General features: G+C 38.2%; 1 protein-coding gene across 4 annotated transcripts in view; it reads left to right on the forward strand.

Annotated features, from left to right (window-relative positions):
• impg1b (interphotoreceptor matrix proteoglycan 1b) overlaps nucleotides 1–15,735 on the forward strand; it is a 32,816-nt gene that overhangs the window by 3,036 nt on the left and 14,045 nt on the right. For 3 of the 4 annotated variants that reach the window (XM_058091234.1, XM_058091237.1, XM_058091236.1), the window contains 7 exons: nucleotides 2,054–2,538; nucleotides 7,274–7,492; nucleotides 10,212–10,378; nucleotides 10,508–10,536; nucleotides 12,148–12,182; nucleotides 12,261–12,307; nucleotides 12,393–12,542. In XM_058091234.1, the coding sequence (XP_057947217.1) occupies nucleotides 2,469–2,538; nucleotides 7,274–7,492; nucleotides 10,212–10,378; nucleotides 10,508–10,536; nucleotides 12,148–12,182; nucleotides 12,261–12,307; nucleotides 12,393–12,542 (717 nt within the window). In that variant the 5' untranslated portion in view covers nucleotides 2,054–2,468. Of the gene's footprint in view, nucleotides 1–2,043; nucleotides 2,539–7,273; nucleotides 7,493–10,211; nucleotides 10,379–10,507; nucleotides 10,537–12,147; nucleotides 12,183–12,260; nucleotides 12,308–12,392; nucleotides 12,543–15,735 lie in introns of those variants that run through there. The other variant, XM_058091235.1, reaches the window with a different exon arrangement.

Raw genomic sequence — 15,735 nt, forward strand, 5'->3', positions numbered from 1 at the left:
CCTACGACAATCGAGGCCGCATGAAAACAAGACATTTGTGTCACTCTGCCAACTAGCTGAGGAGAGGATGCAAAATGTTATTGCTCGTCGTAGGGCCCCCTGGTGGATGCCTTCCAGCCTAGAAGTGTTCAATGTAGGCAATTGGGAGTACTTCAAAACAAAGACCACAATGTTGGACCACAGATTTTCTTGTGTTTAACATACTTTTCCAGCAAAGTATACTTTTGGGGAGTCTCATTGCTATTGTACATTCAGTTTTAAACCTACACATATGCTATTAAAAAGCAACAAAGTGAACCTTTTTATGGCAAAAGAACCTTTGGTGGCATGGGGAGATTTTGCATGAATCGATCAGGAGAATAATACTGAATTTTTCCATTACGTTTAGTCAAAAAGTGAATTTTTTTTTAGCAGGTTTATAACATCAGTGACTGTTTCAATGCATGAGCAAACACCTCACTGGTGTCAGAAGTGGGATCTTTTTTCCTCACGAGGGTCACAGGGGGTGCTGGAGCCTATCCCAGCTGTCTTCGGGCGAGAGGCGGGGTACACCCTGGACTGGTCGCCAGCCAATCACAGGGCACATATAGACAAACAACCATTCACACTCACATTCATACCTATGGACAATTTGGAGTCGCCAATTAACCTAGCATGTTTTTGGAATGTGGGAGGAAACCGGAGTACCCGGAGAAAACCCACACATGCACGGGGAGAACATGCAAACTCCACACAGAGATGGCCGAGGGTGGAATTGAACCCTGGTCTCCTAGCTGTGTGGTCTGCGCGCTAACCACTCGACCACCGTGCCTCAAAATAGCTTGAATAGGTTAATTTTGTGTTCTCAGTGGTTCTCAATTATTTTCTATTATAAAATTGTTGTTGCTATCAAGTCTTATGAAGTTTGATGGCAGTACATCAATAACACTTGGTGACAGGAGTGGGATTCGTCTGACTAAATCAGTAAAATGGTGATGAAAAAACAGACCTTATTATCGGAAATCAGATTTTTTATCTTGAACCTTAAATGTAGAGCATCATTGGATGGTACTCATAGGTGTCACGTCCTGTGTGGGTTCCTAGGTGACAGTTTTTGTCTATGTTCCCTGTCTGGGCTTTGGTTTACTTTTTGGACACTCTTATTTTGTATTGGACTTCCTGTTTTGCCTCCTCTGCCTTCGTTGCCATAGCCACCCACACCTGTCCCTAATTTGTGCTGTCTATTTAGTTCAGGTGTGTGCCTCTCCCTGCGTGGGATCATTGTTGTTTGTCCGTCTGCTACTTGAGTTGCTTTTCGTTCTGCTACAATTATAGCTAAAATAAATATTATTTACCTGCTATTGGTCCTGCTCTCTGCATCCTGGGGTCGAACCTTAAAGCAATGAAGCCGAACCGTGACAATAGGTAGACTTGTATTGCAGCCAACAAGATCAAGACATCCATTAATATCCAGGAAAATACAGGCAATAACATGAAATTGACCTATCACACAACAAGTAATAAAGTGGGGCTATTATGCTCATTTTCACTACAATGTTTGACTACGCCCACTCCATTGTGATTGGTCACACTCCCAAGCACTACTGAGGACTTCAGGATACATGGGTGCGTGTCAATCTGCAGCCCATATAAGGAAGTCTGGATCACATTGACGTTGGTAGAACTCTGTTTTACAAAAAAAAAAAAAAAAAACGATCATCAGCACTCACTTCCAAATGTGCAAAGCTCATTATCTGACGCTTGGCATCGTTAATCACGGTAATACAACATTGTAACAATATTTATAGGTCAGAAAAGCCAGTAAATGGTGCAACTTGCGATACATTTGGAGGTTCCATCATGAAACACATTGAAACCCGAACAAAGCCGTTCCAATCCCCACTTCAGTTGTGCAAGGTGCCAGAATAAAGCTCATTGTTTGGCTGCAGGCTGCATGCATAAATAGAGGGCCTTAGCTCTCACTTTGCCCCAGTGTATCTGAACAAGACCAAGCATAAAGACAAGGGTTGGGGAGCACCATTCACCCATTCCTGGCTGTTTGGCACATCCACAGACGTGGCTGGCAGACTTGTGTCCAAAAGGTGGCTAACAAGATGAGGCCGGGTGGCCACGTGGGTCCCCTAGAGGGATTAGTGAGAAGAAGGTAAAGAGATTAGACTCTAAACAGAATCTGCTGTCTTAACCTCATCACTGTTGCCACTCTGACAGCACACGGGAAGCAGCCCGAGCCCAACGTTTTCCCACCCCGTCTCTCCTCTTCCACTTTTCCCGCCCCTCGCTCCCTTTGCTCGTGCATCTGTACAGCCGACTGGGATCCAACAGCACCCTGGAACTTATCAGCACAGATGAAGAGACCTGTCTTTACTCTGCTGGTGGACTCAACATAAAGACATCCTGGATACATATATTTTGGACTTCACTGTACAAATGACCGCTGACAGCAGGAGGACCCTGTAAATAAAGCCAACATGCTTTTTAACTTGGGGATCTTCTTCTTCATGTTGCATCTGCTTGGTCTGCAAGCAAGTAAAGTCAAAGGTAAGACTATTTGCTTGTTTCTGACATGCAACAAACTTTCTGTATTGGTTAATGACATCCAATACTAGAGCAGCTTATAAAGATACTAAATGCTCAGTTGTGTTACTTTTCACACTGTGAGAGAGTTAGTAGTTCTTAATACGACAAGGAACCCTTGCAGTTGGTGTCAGAAGTGGGATCTTTTTGGACGGAATTGACAAAATAACAATTGATCATTGTGGTTTTCCAGCAGAAGAGGACAAATAATAACAAAAACACAATTTACAATATATCAAGAAAACCTTATATATGATATAGGCATATCATTGTTAGTTTTATAAGAAATTTAATGACAATTAACATTTTTGAAAAAGTCAATAATATAAAAGTGATTTATAAAGCATTAATTTCAAAATGATTGTGGATGTGGTTTACATTGGAGAACATCATAGTAAAAGCTGATATCGCCTGCTTTAATCCCTTATTTACCATTATTATTATTATGATTTAATACTATAATTAATAATATGTATTATATATAATCTATTTAAATAATATGAATGCTAAAAAATAAATAAAATAATAATATGAATGCTGAGAATTGAAGGTAAAAATAATAGCATAATTGAATCCTATTAATATTAATAACAATAATGAATAAAATACATTTTAAGCGGCTTTAATAACAACCAAGGACACTTCACACAACAAATGAAATAGTAAATTACTGTAATTAAAAAATAATAACGAAAAACCTATTGAAGTTGTGCTAGTCTAAATAAAAATTGCTTTAAATCATAATTTACTGACATCAGAGGCTGCAAAGTATTTGAAACATCTCAGTCCCCAACCACAACAATAGCACAACACAACATATTGTTCAACCTCTCAAACTGAGCGTTATTATCGTTGTGATGGCATTTTTTGTGTGTATAATTATTGCATTGGTATCTTATCAAGCTGTACCAGGTGTACCTAATGCAGTGGCCATTGAGTGCTTACAATTCCAAGCAGTTAGCAGTCACCGTGCAAGTTCAAGGTCATAAGTATTCGGTATGCCCAAAACAGGTTACGAGTGCTATGTCAGAGTTGTGTTCATGCCACGGTATAATGTGATAACGTCTAGTGTCTTGATCGGTGTGATGCGCGCCGCTTGAGCTCATTATGCCGAAGGAAACAAAAGCCATTCTGTTCCCCAGCGTCACAGGACGCTAATCTTTTCTGGCTCGTAACTCTACCGTGAGGCCTCGTGCGCCTGCGTCGGCCATTAAGGTCGAGGTGCTCCCCCTCCCTCCTCCTGCTCGCATCCCCGTGGCTGTGCATGTGCATGCCAGGCTTTCAAGTTGAGAAAAACACAAACTCATTTGAGTATTGTCTTATTGTACATAAAAGTAGGGGCCACCTGTAAGGGTGCCCGAGAGCCCAAAAGCAGCTTTACAATCCCTCTCATTCTTTGCAAATTCTTGATGTGAGGCCAAATTACAACAAAATAATTAAGACAGGCTTGTTTAGTGGCAAATAAGTGCATGTTTGTGCTTGCTTACACTCACAGGCAGTGCACAGCAATCTTGTTTCTCTTTCCCATTCCAGACAGGAAGCACATAAAGTCAAGGACGCCTCACAATACAACACAATACAACGCCAAAAAACATCAGAAAAAGTGAACGAAGAGGCATTCTAGTCATCACAAAAGGTTTTCATTTGAGGGACATGTTTCCTCACACAATACGTCAGAGATGGCGCATTGGATCACTCGTTGCACCTACGACACACAGTGCACATTCACGTGGGAATCCGAAGGACTCTCTTCGGAGTAGAGAAGCTCTCCAAGGACGATGTGATACAAAAAAGAAGCCATAAAATGTAACTATTTTTCATTCAGGCTCTTTTTTATTTTACATATAAATAAGCAACAAAGAGGCTCACACTGACATTCTGACCTTGTGGCAGCCAACAGATTCATCATGTTGTATTCAGCATTGTGCAAACATCGTCATTAGATTTGTTGCTTGAGCAACACTTTAATAGACATATATGTCCATTTGTCAGTCTGACACAAGTATAAAAAGAAGTTACCCTTAAAAGTGATCAGCTCACTCTTTATGTTAAGGACAAAAATGTGAAATTGAGTGCAGTTGCAGCAAGAAGTTAATTAGAAAATGTCAAAGCTGTATAACACAGTCTATATAGCTTTAATGACATTATTGTGTCACAAACCCACCTCACCTATGTGGTATTTTTAATGGTCACCACTGTTAAGTGTCAAATGTAAAAATAAAAAAAAAACACTCATAACTTCAACAGTATGACCCAGTGCTGTCCAAAGTCGGGCTCAGGCTTTATTTATTGGCGTATTCTAAACACAAAATTAAACATGTCCCCATAGCACTGCAAACTACAGTGTAACCTTAGGTAGCGTCATTAACCCATTCCAAGAGGTCCGACTTTAACGAAAAAGTACTCTAACCAAATCAAATGTTCCCCTAAGAACTAATGTAAGCCCATGTTTACCCATTAACCCATTCCAAAAGGTCCGACTTTAACCAAAAAGTACTCTAACCAAATCAAATGTTCCCCTAAGATCTAATGTAAACCCATGTGTACCCATTAACCCATTCCAAAAGGTTGACTTTAACCAAAAAGTACTCTAAACAAATCAAATGTTCCCCTAAGAACTAATGTAAACCCATGTGTACCAATTAACCCATTCCAAAAGGTCCGACTTTAACCAAAAAGTACTCTAACCAAATCAAATGTTCCCCTAAGAACTAATGTAAACCCATGTGTAATTCCTAAAATGTTGGGACAAACCCCATTTTTGTAGTTTTACAATTACAGTTTTACATGTAGCAAACAATTCAATATATGAAAATATAAATGAACTTTTATGGTTACTTTTACCTTCACCGAAGATGTGATTATCGGCAGAGACACAATGTGGCGGCGAGATCAACATGGACACCAACTTTGTGTTTTGCGATAAGTGTTTAACTTTGTGTTTTAGCCTAAGTTGCAAGGGCCAGCATTTTGAAAAAGAAGGTGAGAAAGACTACAATTAAATTGAATGACTTCAATAAAGAACTCAAATAGCAAAACGTAAAACTGCCACAGCGTGTCTTGGTTAACAGTCACATCTCCAGTAAAGGCAAAAGTAACCTTACATTTTTAATTTATATGCAGTTAAAATTTTTTGCATGTAAAACGGTAATTGTAAAACTATAAAAGTATTTTTTGTGTTAACATTTTTTGTGACTTACAGTACAGTCAACTGCTGGTTCCAAGTACGTTTTGTGATAAAATACTTGAACTGATGTAGCGGATTAATAACACGAACTGCCCTGTTGTACTTATACTTCACTTCCAAGTAGACACACAATTTATCACATTTTCTTGGTCTGGCAACTTGGGGCTATGACGAAGCAGGACTTTCGAGATGCAAGTTGAATTCTGTCCTCTTTGCCAAACACTGTAGTTCAAGCACAAACACTAAATAATAATAATATAATAATGAGTGTTATTATTCTGCACTAAAGCCTGTTCTGCCTTCTCATTGAATGCTATGTGTGTGCTCACTCACTTCGGCCTTTGTCCCCAGATGCTATGGTGACACCAGTCCTCCAAATAGCTGTCTTTAGATATGCCTGCTGGTAATTAGCAGCTCGTAACCTTAATTTTAGCTTACAGTAAAAAATAAATCAGTAAAGAGATGGTTTGCATCTAAAAAAATACTTGTACACAGTGCCGTATAAATGACAATAAAAAAATACCTCTAGCAGCTTCTCTGTCTGAGTCCAGCAAGTTGCATCTGAGACTCGAAGTATTTAGTGACAACTCAACTCACAGTAATAGTAGATTAAAAAAATGCTGGTATACTAGCATAGCATACTGTGTGTCAAAAACAATAGTAGCATTAAAGGGAATGTCCGTTATAATATGGTTAACTTTGACAGCCCTAGAACAAACATTCTACATGTGTAGTCCACACTTCAGTGTCCACTTCAAGTACGTGTAAAAAGAAGACAATCACTGTTAATAGTGTAATATATGACTGTATGAAACATATTTTTCCTGAAATATTTGGTGCAATGAAGTTGCCTAAATCTACTGTACCTTTAATAAATTGAATGGAATCCCTATGAATGTATCTCTCCTATTGTCCAGAGCTGACCCAAGACTTTTGCACATGAGTTTTAAGACACACATGACTAGTTCTGTACACGAGTGTGCATTTGTTGACTTAGCTCTCTCTTTTTATTGTACTTCCCAAAAAAATAATGTCTAGTTTTCTGCAAAGGTCTTGCTTGCCGATAATCCAGAGGAAACCCGTTTGTTATTCGGGTCTGATGACTTCCAGTCTGTGCTTTTTTGGGGGGGTGGTCATAAATCCTGGCTTATTGTCTTAAGAAGTCCTCCCAGGGTTGCCACCTGGCATCACAATGTAAGCTTTCTTCCTGTCACACAGCTCTGGTGCAACGCTGTCGTACGGCGCACTGAATTGTGTAACAGCAACGTGGAATTAGCTTCCGCTCGTACTCTTCCGCACGTGTGTCGTACCTCAGCCAATTATTACGAGTTGTATTTGTTGAGCCTTTTAATCTTTGTTGAGTACAAACATTCCTCGAAAAGCTCAGCCATATGTTGTCAACCTGCCCAAACGTTCCTTTGACTTGGGAATCGGAAGGTTCCATTACTTGGGTCAATTGTGCAGTCGAAATGACCACAATCTAAAAATATTTCCAATAACCTTTTCCTGTAGACCCTCAGGATCATGGCATTGCTGGACTCAGGGATGTGAAGTACCGACACTTTCTAGAAGCTTCTAGAATGACAAAATACAACACAAATAACCAGAGAGCCAACGGAGATGGACATCGGAGAAAGAGGTCCAGCATTCTCACCACTGGAGTCAAAGTGTGTCCACAGGAGACCATGAAAGCGGTCATCGGCAGCCATCGAGCGTACTACAAGCTCCGAGGTAAATGCTTTTAATGGAAACTTTACATGAACCTTCAGAGGAAAGGTTAGGAAGTCAAAGCAGGCCTTGTGTGCTCTCTAAATCAACTCTGAAAACCACCTACAGTACATCAATTGGGAGACATTTTCTTTCCAGTAGCTCATCTTTTGCAAATAAAAAATGCATATTATATATTTCAAATACTGTATATATAAATTTATATATTGTTATTTATCCATGTGGTCTTAATATTTTTGTGCAATTTCATCTTAAATCTTCAAAATCTTCTTGAATCTTCGCTCGTATTAATAATTATTGCTTAAAAAAATAAAACAACAAAATATTATTACAGGGCGGCATGGTGTCGAGTGGTTAGCGCGCACACCTCACAGCTAGGAGACCAGGGTTCAATTCCACCCTTTTCTCCGGGTACTCCGGTTTCCTCCCACATTCCAAAAACATGCTAGGTTAATTGGTTATTTGAACACATTTTTTGGACACTGTTGCAACAGAGGGCTGCACTGTGTTAGAGTGGTTAGAGCGCAGGCCGCACAGTTAGTGGACCCAAGTTTGATTCCACCCTTGGGCATCTCTGCGTTTAGTTTGCATGTTCTCCCCGTGACTTTGTGTTTTTTTTCCGGGTATTCCTCCCACATTCCAAAAACATGCTAGGTTAATTGGCGACTCCAAATTGTCCATAGGTATGAATGTGAGTGTGAATGGTTGTTTGTCTATATGTGCCCTGTGATTGGCTGGCAACCAGTCCAGGGTGTACCCCGCATCTGGTCTGAAGATGGCCGGGGTAGGCTCCAGCACCCCCCGCAACCCTCGTGGGGATAAGTGGTAGAAAATGAATGAATGAATGAATATATTCTAATAATATAATAATATGATTATGTCCTGTTGGCGTTAATACTATATGCGTTTTAATGTGTTTTCCCCTTTAAGTCACTGATGACTTTGTCTCATTAACGCTGCCAACTGTGTGCAGTCAATCAGCTCTCAGCTTTCCCCCTCCCAGTTCCCCCTGTGCACACCTGTAGGCTTGTTAGTCTGGCTGCTTTTAGCCTGCTGCTTGCTGTGTCTTCTTCTTTGTTAATTTCTTTGAAAACGACAGCTTGCCAGTAGACTTTTTTTAAAGTGGTGTTCTTCCATTATGGCTCTGTATCTTGTAATGAATGTTTTGTTGTTGTGTGTGTGTGTTGTTTTTTTGTTTTTTTTTTTATAAAAAAAAGCTTCCTGCTTGCATACATTGCCTGATTCCAAGGCAAGGCCATTTAGTTATTCATCACATTTCCCACACAAATAGCTGCTAAATGTGCTTTAGTGAAATAAAGGGAGAACCAACATAAAGATTCAAATGAATTGACATTGCCCATATGAGTTGAAGCCAATGATCGCAGAGGAATGAATGTGATGCGTTTGAAGTCATTTTGGGCCTGCACACACACAAAGTGTTTGATATAGTGTATTAATATGCAAATAGCCTTTGTCCAAGAGATTGATTGTGTTAGCGGTGTATTAAAAAGCGCCACCTTGGCTGTTATAATACATTAGCTGATAACATGTATTGCTCCATGTTGTCATTTAAAAAGGAAAGATTGCTTTGGTCTTTCGGAAAATCATGTCTCAAAGTGGAATAAAGATATTTCACAATTTATAGGCAAGATGTCATTGTGTTTATATTCATGACAAACATGAAAAACATTGTACTGAATTGGAATTATTTTTGGTAATTATTAAATTTAATTTCATGCACTATAAGTTGCTCTCCAAAAATATTAGCATCAACATACCTGCAGTAGAGTTATATTAACTCATTCAATCCCAGCTCAGTACCGTTTTTGACTGATTTTGACGGATTTTTCAAGGCCCATGGAATATTGTGTTCGTGGGCTATATAGACACAGTATATACAAAAAGAAAGGCTCATCTCTCATCTACATTTATTCATTCATTTTCTACCGCTTATCCTCACGGTGTTCATGGAGGATGCTGGAGCCTATCCCAGCTGTCTTCGAGCGAGAAGCGGGGTACACCCTGGACTGGTCGCCAGCCAATCACAGGGCACATATAGACAAACAACCCGTCTCTCATCTTTCATCAGAAAAAAATAAGTTTGTTTTTACCTTTTTCCGTTCTTTAGTAATCAGCAGTAGAACAAAAATATCAGTTCTCAACAAAAAAGGAAATATATATTTGAAGCATAACTTTCCCTTTGACATGAATTTAGCCATATATATTTAGCCAAAATGTGTAAACTATGCCACAAAATAAACTACACAAAAAATAAAAATACCATGAACTTTACAATTTATAATTTTCACATTTGGAAGTCAACTATGTGTAGCATGTATTACTGTGGGAAAGTTGCAGGTTGCAGTTCTTTTTTAATGCACTTCTGCATCTTGCTTAAAACTGCACCAAACAAGCTCTCTTTATTTGTAGAGTTTCATCATCACCTCTTTTTGCCTGTAGCGCAACAATATCCATTAGTGATGTACGGAGCGAGCAGTCGGGTTGACAAAAATGTGCATGCAGAGGTAGCTAGCTGGATGGTCATGATAATTGAAATGGCATTTTATAGAGTTAATTTTAAAAATATATGTATCAGGAGGTTGCCTACAGCCACAGCTCTAAATACGGTTCATTGAATCTAAATGCTAAAGACAACATCTATAATTGTAGGGTTTTTTTTAGACACTAAAGCTAGTAACACAAAGTTATGTCTTCTCTTCAGTTTGCCAGGAAGCAATTTGGGAGGCCTTTCGCATCTTCCTGGACAGAGTACCCAACACAGAGGAGTACCGAACGTGGGTTTACACCTGCCAACATGAAAACCTCTGCATGGACGACTTGGCTCAGAACTTCAGCAGCTCTCAGGAGCATCTGGATATAGTAGCCCGGGTGAGTGAGCTTTAAACAATATTGATTACAAGTGTTAGTGGGAAATTGTTTGTATGTATTTCTACGAAATAGTCACAAGAACAAAGTCTGCCTTGTAGAACAATTAATCATATTTTTTTGGCTTTGCAGAGAGTAGCTGAGCAGGCTGAACTAGAAGGGTATGTGCATCTTTCTGTGTATATAAACATCAAAAACAAAAAACATAAGATAAAAAAGCTAATAATCTTATATATTTGGAAAAATTTATTAATTAAATTATGTTTTTACTTCTTTTTGTTATAGTGAAGCATGTGGCATTAATTTAGACTTAAATCTATGTTGCCCAACATGGTTTCTTGGCTGAAAAAGAGCTCAAAACTAAAAGAAAATAAGTAGGCCATGTTCTAAGAAATCTCATCATCTTCACAGTGTTGAACTTGAGGGTTATGTGCATCTTAAATAGCCTTTTTATGTTTGCTGTCATTGTGGTTAGCCAAGGATGTTACTGTGGCCTTCTTCTGTGTAAATGTTCATTCATTCATTCATTTTCTACCGGGGGTGCTGGAGCCTACCCCAGCTGTTTTCGGGCGCCAGCCAATCACAGGGCACATATAGACAAACAACCATTCACACTCACATTCATACCTATGGACAATTTGGAGTCGCCAATTAACCTAGCATGTTTTTGGAATGTGGGAGGAAACCGGAGTACCCGGAGAAAACCCACACATGCACGGGGAGAACATGATGTTCCTACTTGGTGAGGCACTGACTCACCAATATAACATATATCACATATAATATATAATATCATTAAACTAGATATACTACTTAGTATAATGACAACAATATTGCAAAATTGTTCAGTGACACATGGAAAAGTGTTGGAAAAGTTAACACATAGGAATGTGATAGCCATTTCCCCGTGGGACAAAAACGTGCTACAGACTAAACTAATCCGTGCAACCACATTTGGAGCTTGACAAAGCGTGTAAACAGACATGCAAGGAAAGCTGAACAGCAATAGGTTTGATCAAGGAATGATCAAACACTGGCATCGATTGGCGACAATACGGGACAAAGTGCGTCCCTTGTTGGCTCAACGTGGGCGTCGGCAAGCCTACTTGGCACAGCACACATGCAGGGTTTGCTGCCACATGCCTCGTCTGACCGCACGTCAATGGTTGTTGGTTATCTGTTTTTAGTCTTAAACCATTATTACTTGGAAATGTATTTTTAAAAATGCAAAAATTACATTTACCTAATTTAAAACAAATCTAAAAATTTTAATGCATTTTTAAATATGCAAAAATGACATTTACCTAATTTTAAAAAAAATTAAATTTTTTAATACATTTTTAAATATGCAAAAATAACATTTACCTAATTTAAAAAAATCTAAAAAATGTTAATGTTAATGTGTTTGTAATATATATATAATATATATATATTTTTAATTAAGCTAATAATTACAAATAATAGAAAAAATCCTTTCATTAAAAAAATTAAGAAACTTTTTTATTTCCAGTGAAATATATATGTGGTTGTGACTTGCGATTGGCTGGCGGGATAGTCAGCTGGGATAGGCTCCAGCATACCCCCATGACCCTAATGAACATAAGTGGCATAGAAGATAGATTGATGGATGGATACACATTATATGGTGTTAATTTTAACCCATGTAAATACGTATACGTTACCAAAATGTGGTTTCTTGACCAAAAAAGGACTACAAGCTCAAAAGTAGTAAAATATACAGACCATGTTTTCACAAATATCATCATTTTCAGTGTTGTCGCTGAAACAACAGGACCAGGAGTTGACTGTAAGTCGAAACAAGATTGCAAATGAGTTATCATTACTTTTTCGTGTTACTCAACAGGCATATTTCACTTTACCTCAGGCACCTGGACCCCCACTGTGATTCTCATCCCAACAGAAGATGATGTGGTAGAAAGATACTCCTCTCTTATTTTGAAATCAAAACATAATGCTGTAAATCCTTTACAATTTGCATGACTATTGTCTTTGCCAGATAAAAGAAGAGCCCAACATGATAAAAGAGAACTATGGGGAGTACATTGTGGAATTCAACGCCACAATTGTGGACCAGTCTTACATCGATCTACTGCGAGACCCCCAGGCTGCAGAGGTCAATGACATTACCAGAGAAATAACAGACAAGGTACTATCTCAAAAGGAGGGAACCATAGAAGCATTTGCTTTAAATGTGTCATGTCTGTCACCTGTCATGCCTCTTCTAGGCCCTCCCACTGCCTGATTGCGTCTTCTCAGGAGTTTCCCATCACTCCTGATCACATGCCTTACTTATGCGCTCCCATCTCTCGGTCTGATGCCAGTTCGTTGTCTTTCATGTCATGTCTTCGCATTCTGCAGCTCTCTTGTTACAGTACTCTGCCTGTCCTCCACCTCGTCACCTGCCTTACATTTTCAATCCCTTTGCCCTTTTGCACTGACCTTTTGCGTGCCTGGCGACTCTGCCTTTGAGGACTTCCTTCCTGACAAAATGTCTTGATAAGATGAATTAAGATTCAGGAGGAACAAAGGGTCCAGCCAAACCTCTGATTGATATCGGAGTAGGGGGTGTGCCCTCATCAGTGTGTCTATACAATGGTTTTACCTCAAGAAATATCACTTGATCTTAAACCTTATTGGTTAGCAACCGTTATTGGTGTGTTGACTGCAGTTTCAAGTTTATGGGCTGGGCTAAGGACAAATGGTTCTTTCCACATTTGGATATTTGGATGAGTCCACTTAGGCCTAGCCCAAATACGGTCGGAACATATGGTCTACAGGGGCTTGTCTTGCAAACTTAAGGGTAAGGTGTCTTGCTAATAAGGTTAATTAGGTGCATTGTGGTACCTTGGTATTACGTCACACTCACAATAGTTCATCTTTGAAATGAAATTATTCTCTTTGGATTCAGTGGACTGGAAGTCGTTGCTGTATTTGGACCAGATGTCTCTTAGTAAAGCCTCTGTTACTATGGAAATGCAGTAAATGAATTATAAGCACTGACACAGATTTTTTATTTCCATACAGGAACATTTAGAATAGAATAGAATAGTCCTTTATTGTCATTGTAACAAGTACAACTAAATTCTATTTTAAATAGAATAAAAAAATAAAAATAATATAAATAAAATGTACTCCCAACTTCAGAAATGTCTGAAATTTTACGTCTCATATTGCCTGATTCTAAATAGAATAGAATAGAATAGAATTTTGGTGTACTTGTTACAATGAAAATAAAGGACTATTCTATTCTATTCTATTCTATTCTATTCTATTCTATTCTATTCTATTCTATTCTATTCTATTCTATTCTATTCTATTCTATTCTATTCTATTCTAAATAGAATAGAATTTTGTTGTACTTGTTACAATGACAATAAAGGACTATTCTATTCTATTCTATTCTATTCTATTCTATTCTATTCTATTCTATTCTATTCTATTCTATTCTATTCTATTCTATTCTATTCTAAATAGAATAGAATTTTGTTGTACTTGTTACAATGACAATAAAGGACTATTCTATTCTATTCTAAATAGAATATAATTTTGTTGTACTTGTTACAATGACAATAAAGGACTATTCTATTCTAAATAGAATAGAATTGTGTTGTACTTGTTACAATGACAATAAAGGACTATTCTATTCTATTCTACTTAAAATCAGGCAATATGAGACGTAAAATTTCAGACATTTCTGAAGTTGGGAGGAAATTTGGGAGGGATTTTGAAAACTGTCACTGAAAGTGTGGTGCTTGGTCCAAACGATGGACTCACAAGGGTCGTATCAGATGATTGGAGGTGGCAAATTGTGGTGTGACACTGGAGGAGGCCCTTTAGATATCAGGGAGCAAGTTTATTGAAGGCTTGGTCAAAAATGGACAGTAGGGAACCCAGTTCAGAGTTTTGAGTCTTAGAAGAGAACTAGATAGATAGAGAACAGCTAGACTAGATATGTTCTACCTAAATTTCAGCATAAACTGATAAAGCCTACTCAGATTAAAGGCAAAACATCTTGTAAAACCACCTGAACAGTCCTGTTGGGATTGATTGAGGGTTGTAAATCTCTGTGACAGATGATTTGATATGCGAATAGATACTGTAGACAGGTTATGATACCATTACAAAATTATATATGTTAAAAAGAACGATTCGCAAAATGACATGATTAAATACGATTGTACGGTTAACATTTATTGATGTAGACATTAATCTTATATTGTAACATACACTCAGTTTATTGTCAAACTTATCATATCCCCAGGCAAAAATAAAGTCAGAATACAGAATAACATGTCAAATGTATTTATTTTTCAATAGACTTGCTGAATGAGTTTCTTTTTGTTTGATGGGATCAATATAAAATATATGTCAAAACACATCTTTCATTCAGTCCAATTCATAATAGAAAATAAATAAGTTGTGTAAAGCTCCTCAAATTGTGTCAAAAAAGCGTCCAAACAAAATAAGTAAATTGCACTATTTGACCCGTGCGTGCAATGAAAATGCTGTGTTAACTTGCAAAGTATATAGCCCCATAAAAATAGTAGGCATGCTACATTTCAGCCTGAGCATAGTGTTTTGAATGCTCCTGTTGGTAACAGAGGTAGCAAAATTGGAAATTAGCAAAAATCTTTGCTGATGTGTTGAAAATGCTAGCACGGTACTACTACAGTAAACCTCGGATATATCAGATTCAATTGTTCCCACTGGTTTTGTCCGATATAAGCGAAATCCGTTATATGCGCATACCGGAAAATGTCAGTTTTACGCATATATCGAATTTATATCCGGTATATGCGTAAATCGGATTTTATCCGTTATAAAAAGGCACTTCCTTGACTATGTTTCCAATGTACCTGGACTGGGCAATGAAAAGAGACGTAAGGTAATGAGAATTTAACTTTATTGGACTCTGAGCATAACAAATTGTTAATTAAGCTAGGCCCTGTTACGCCCGTCAGGCCTACGTTATTTCCAATAGTGAGGTTAAGATCTCATTCACTGCTGTGCTAGTATTATTGACGTCACTCACTTTTATATTTGTCCTAAATCTGGAGCCAGGAGAAAGACAATAGCCAGTGACATCAACAAGATTAGCATAACAATGCGGCCATCCGATATATGCGAGGGAAATTTAATGGAAATGCATTGGAACGGGACTGGAGATTTTGTCCGAAATAGGCGAAATCCGTTATAAAAAATCCGATATATGCAATGAATTTTTATTGGAAATGCATTACAGAAAAATCGGTTCTTTTTTATCTGTCCGTTGTGAGCGAATTTCCGATATATCCGAGTCCGATATATCCGAGGTTTACTGTACTTACATTAATTGTAGG

The sequence above is a fragment of the Doryrhamphus excisus genome, chromosome 13 (genome assembly GCF_030265055.1).
Source record: "Doryrhamphus excisus isolate RoL2022-K1 chromosome 13, RoL_Dexc_1.0, whole genome shotgun sequence".
NCBI classification, from domain to species: domain Eukaryota; kingdom Metazoa; phylum Chordata; class Actinopteri; order Syngnathiformes; family Syngnathidae; genus Doryrhamphus; species Doryrhamphus excisus.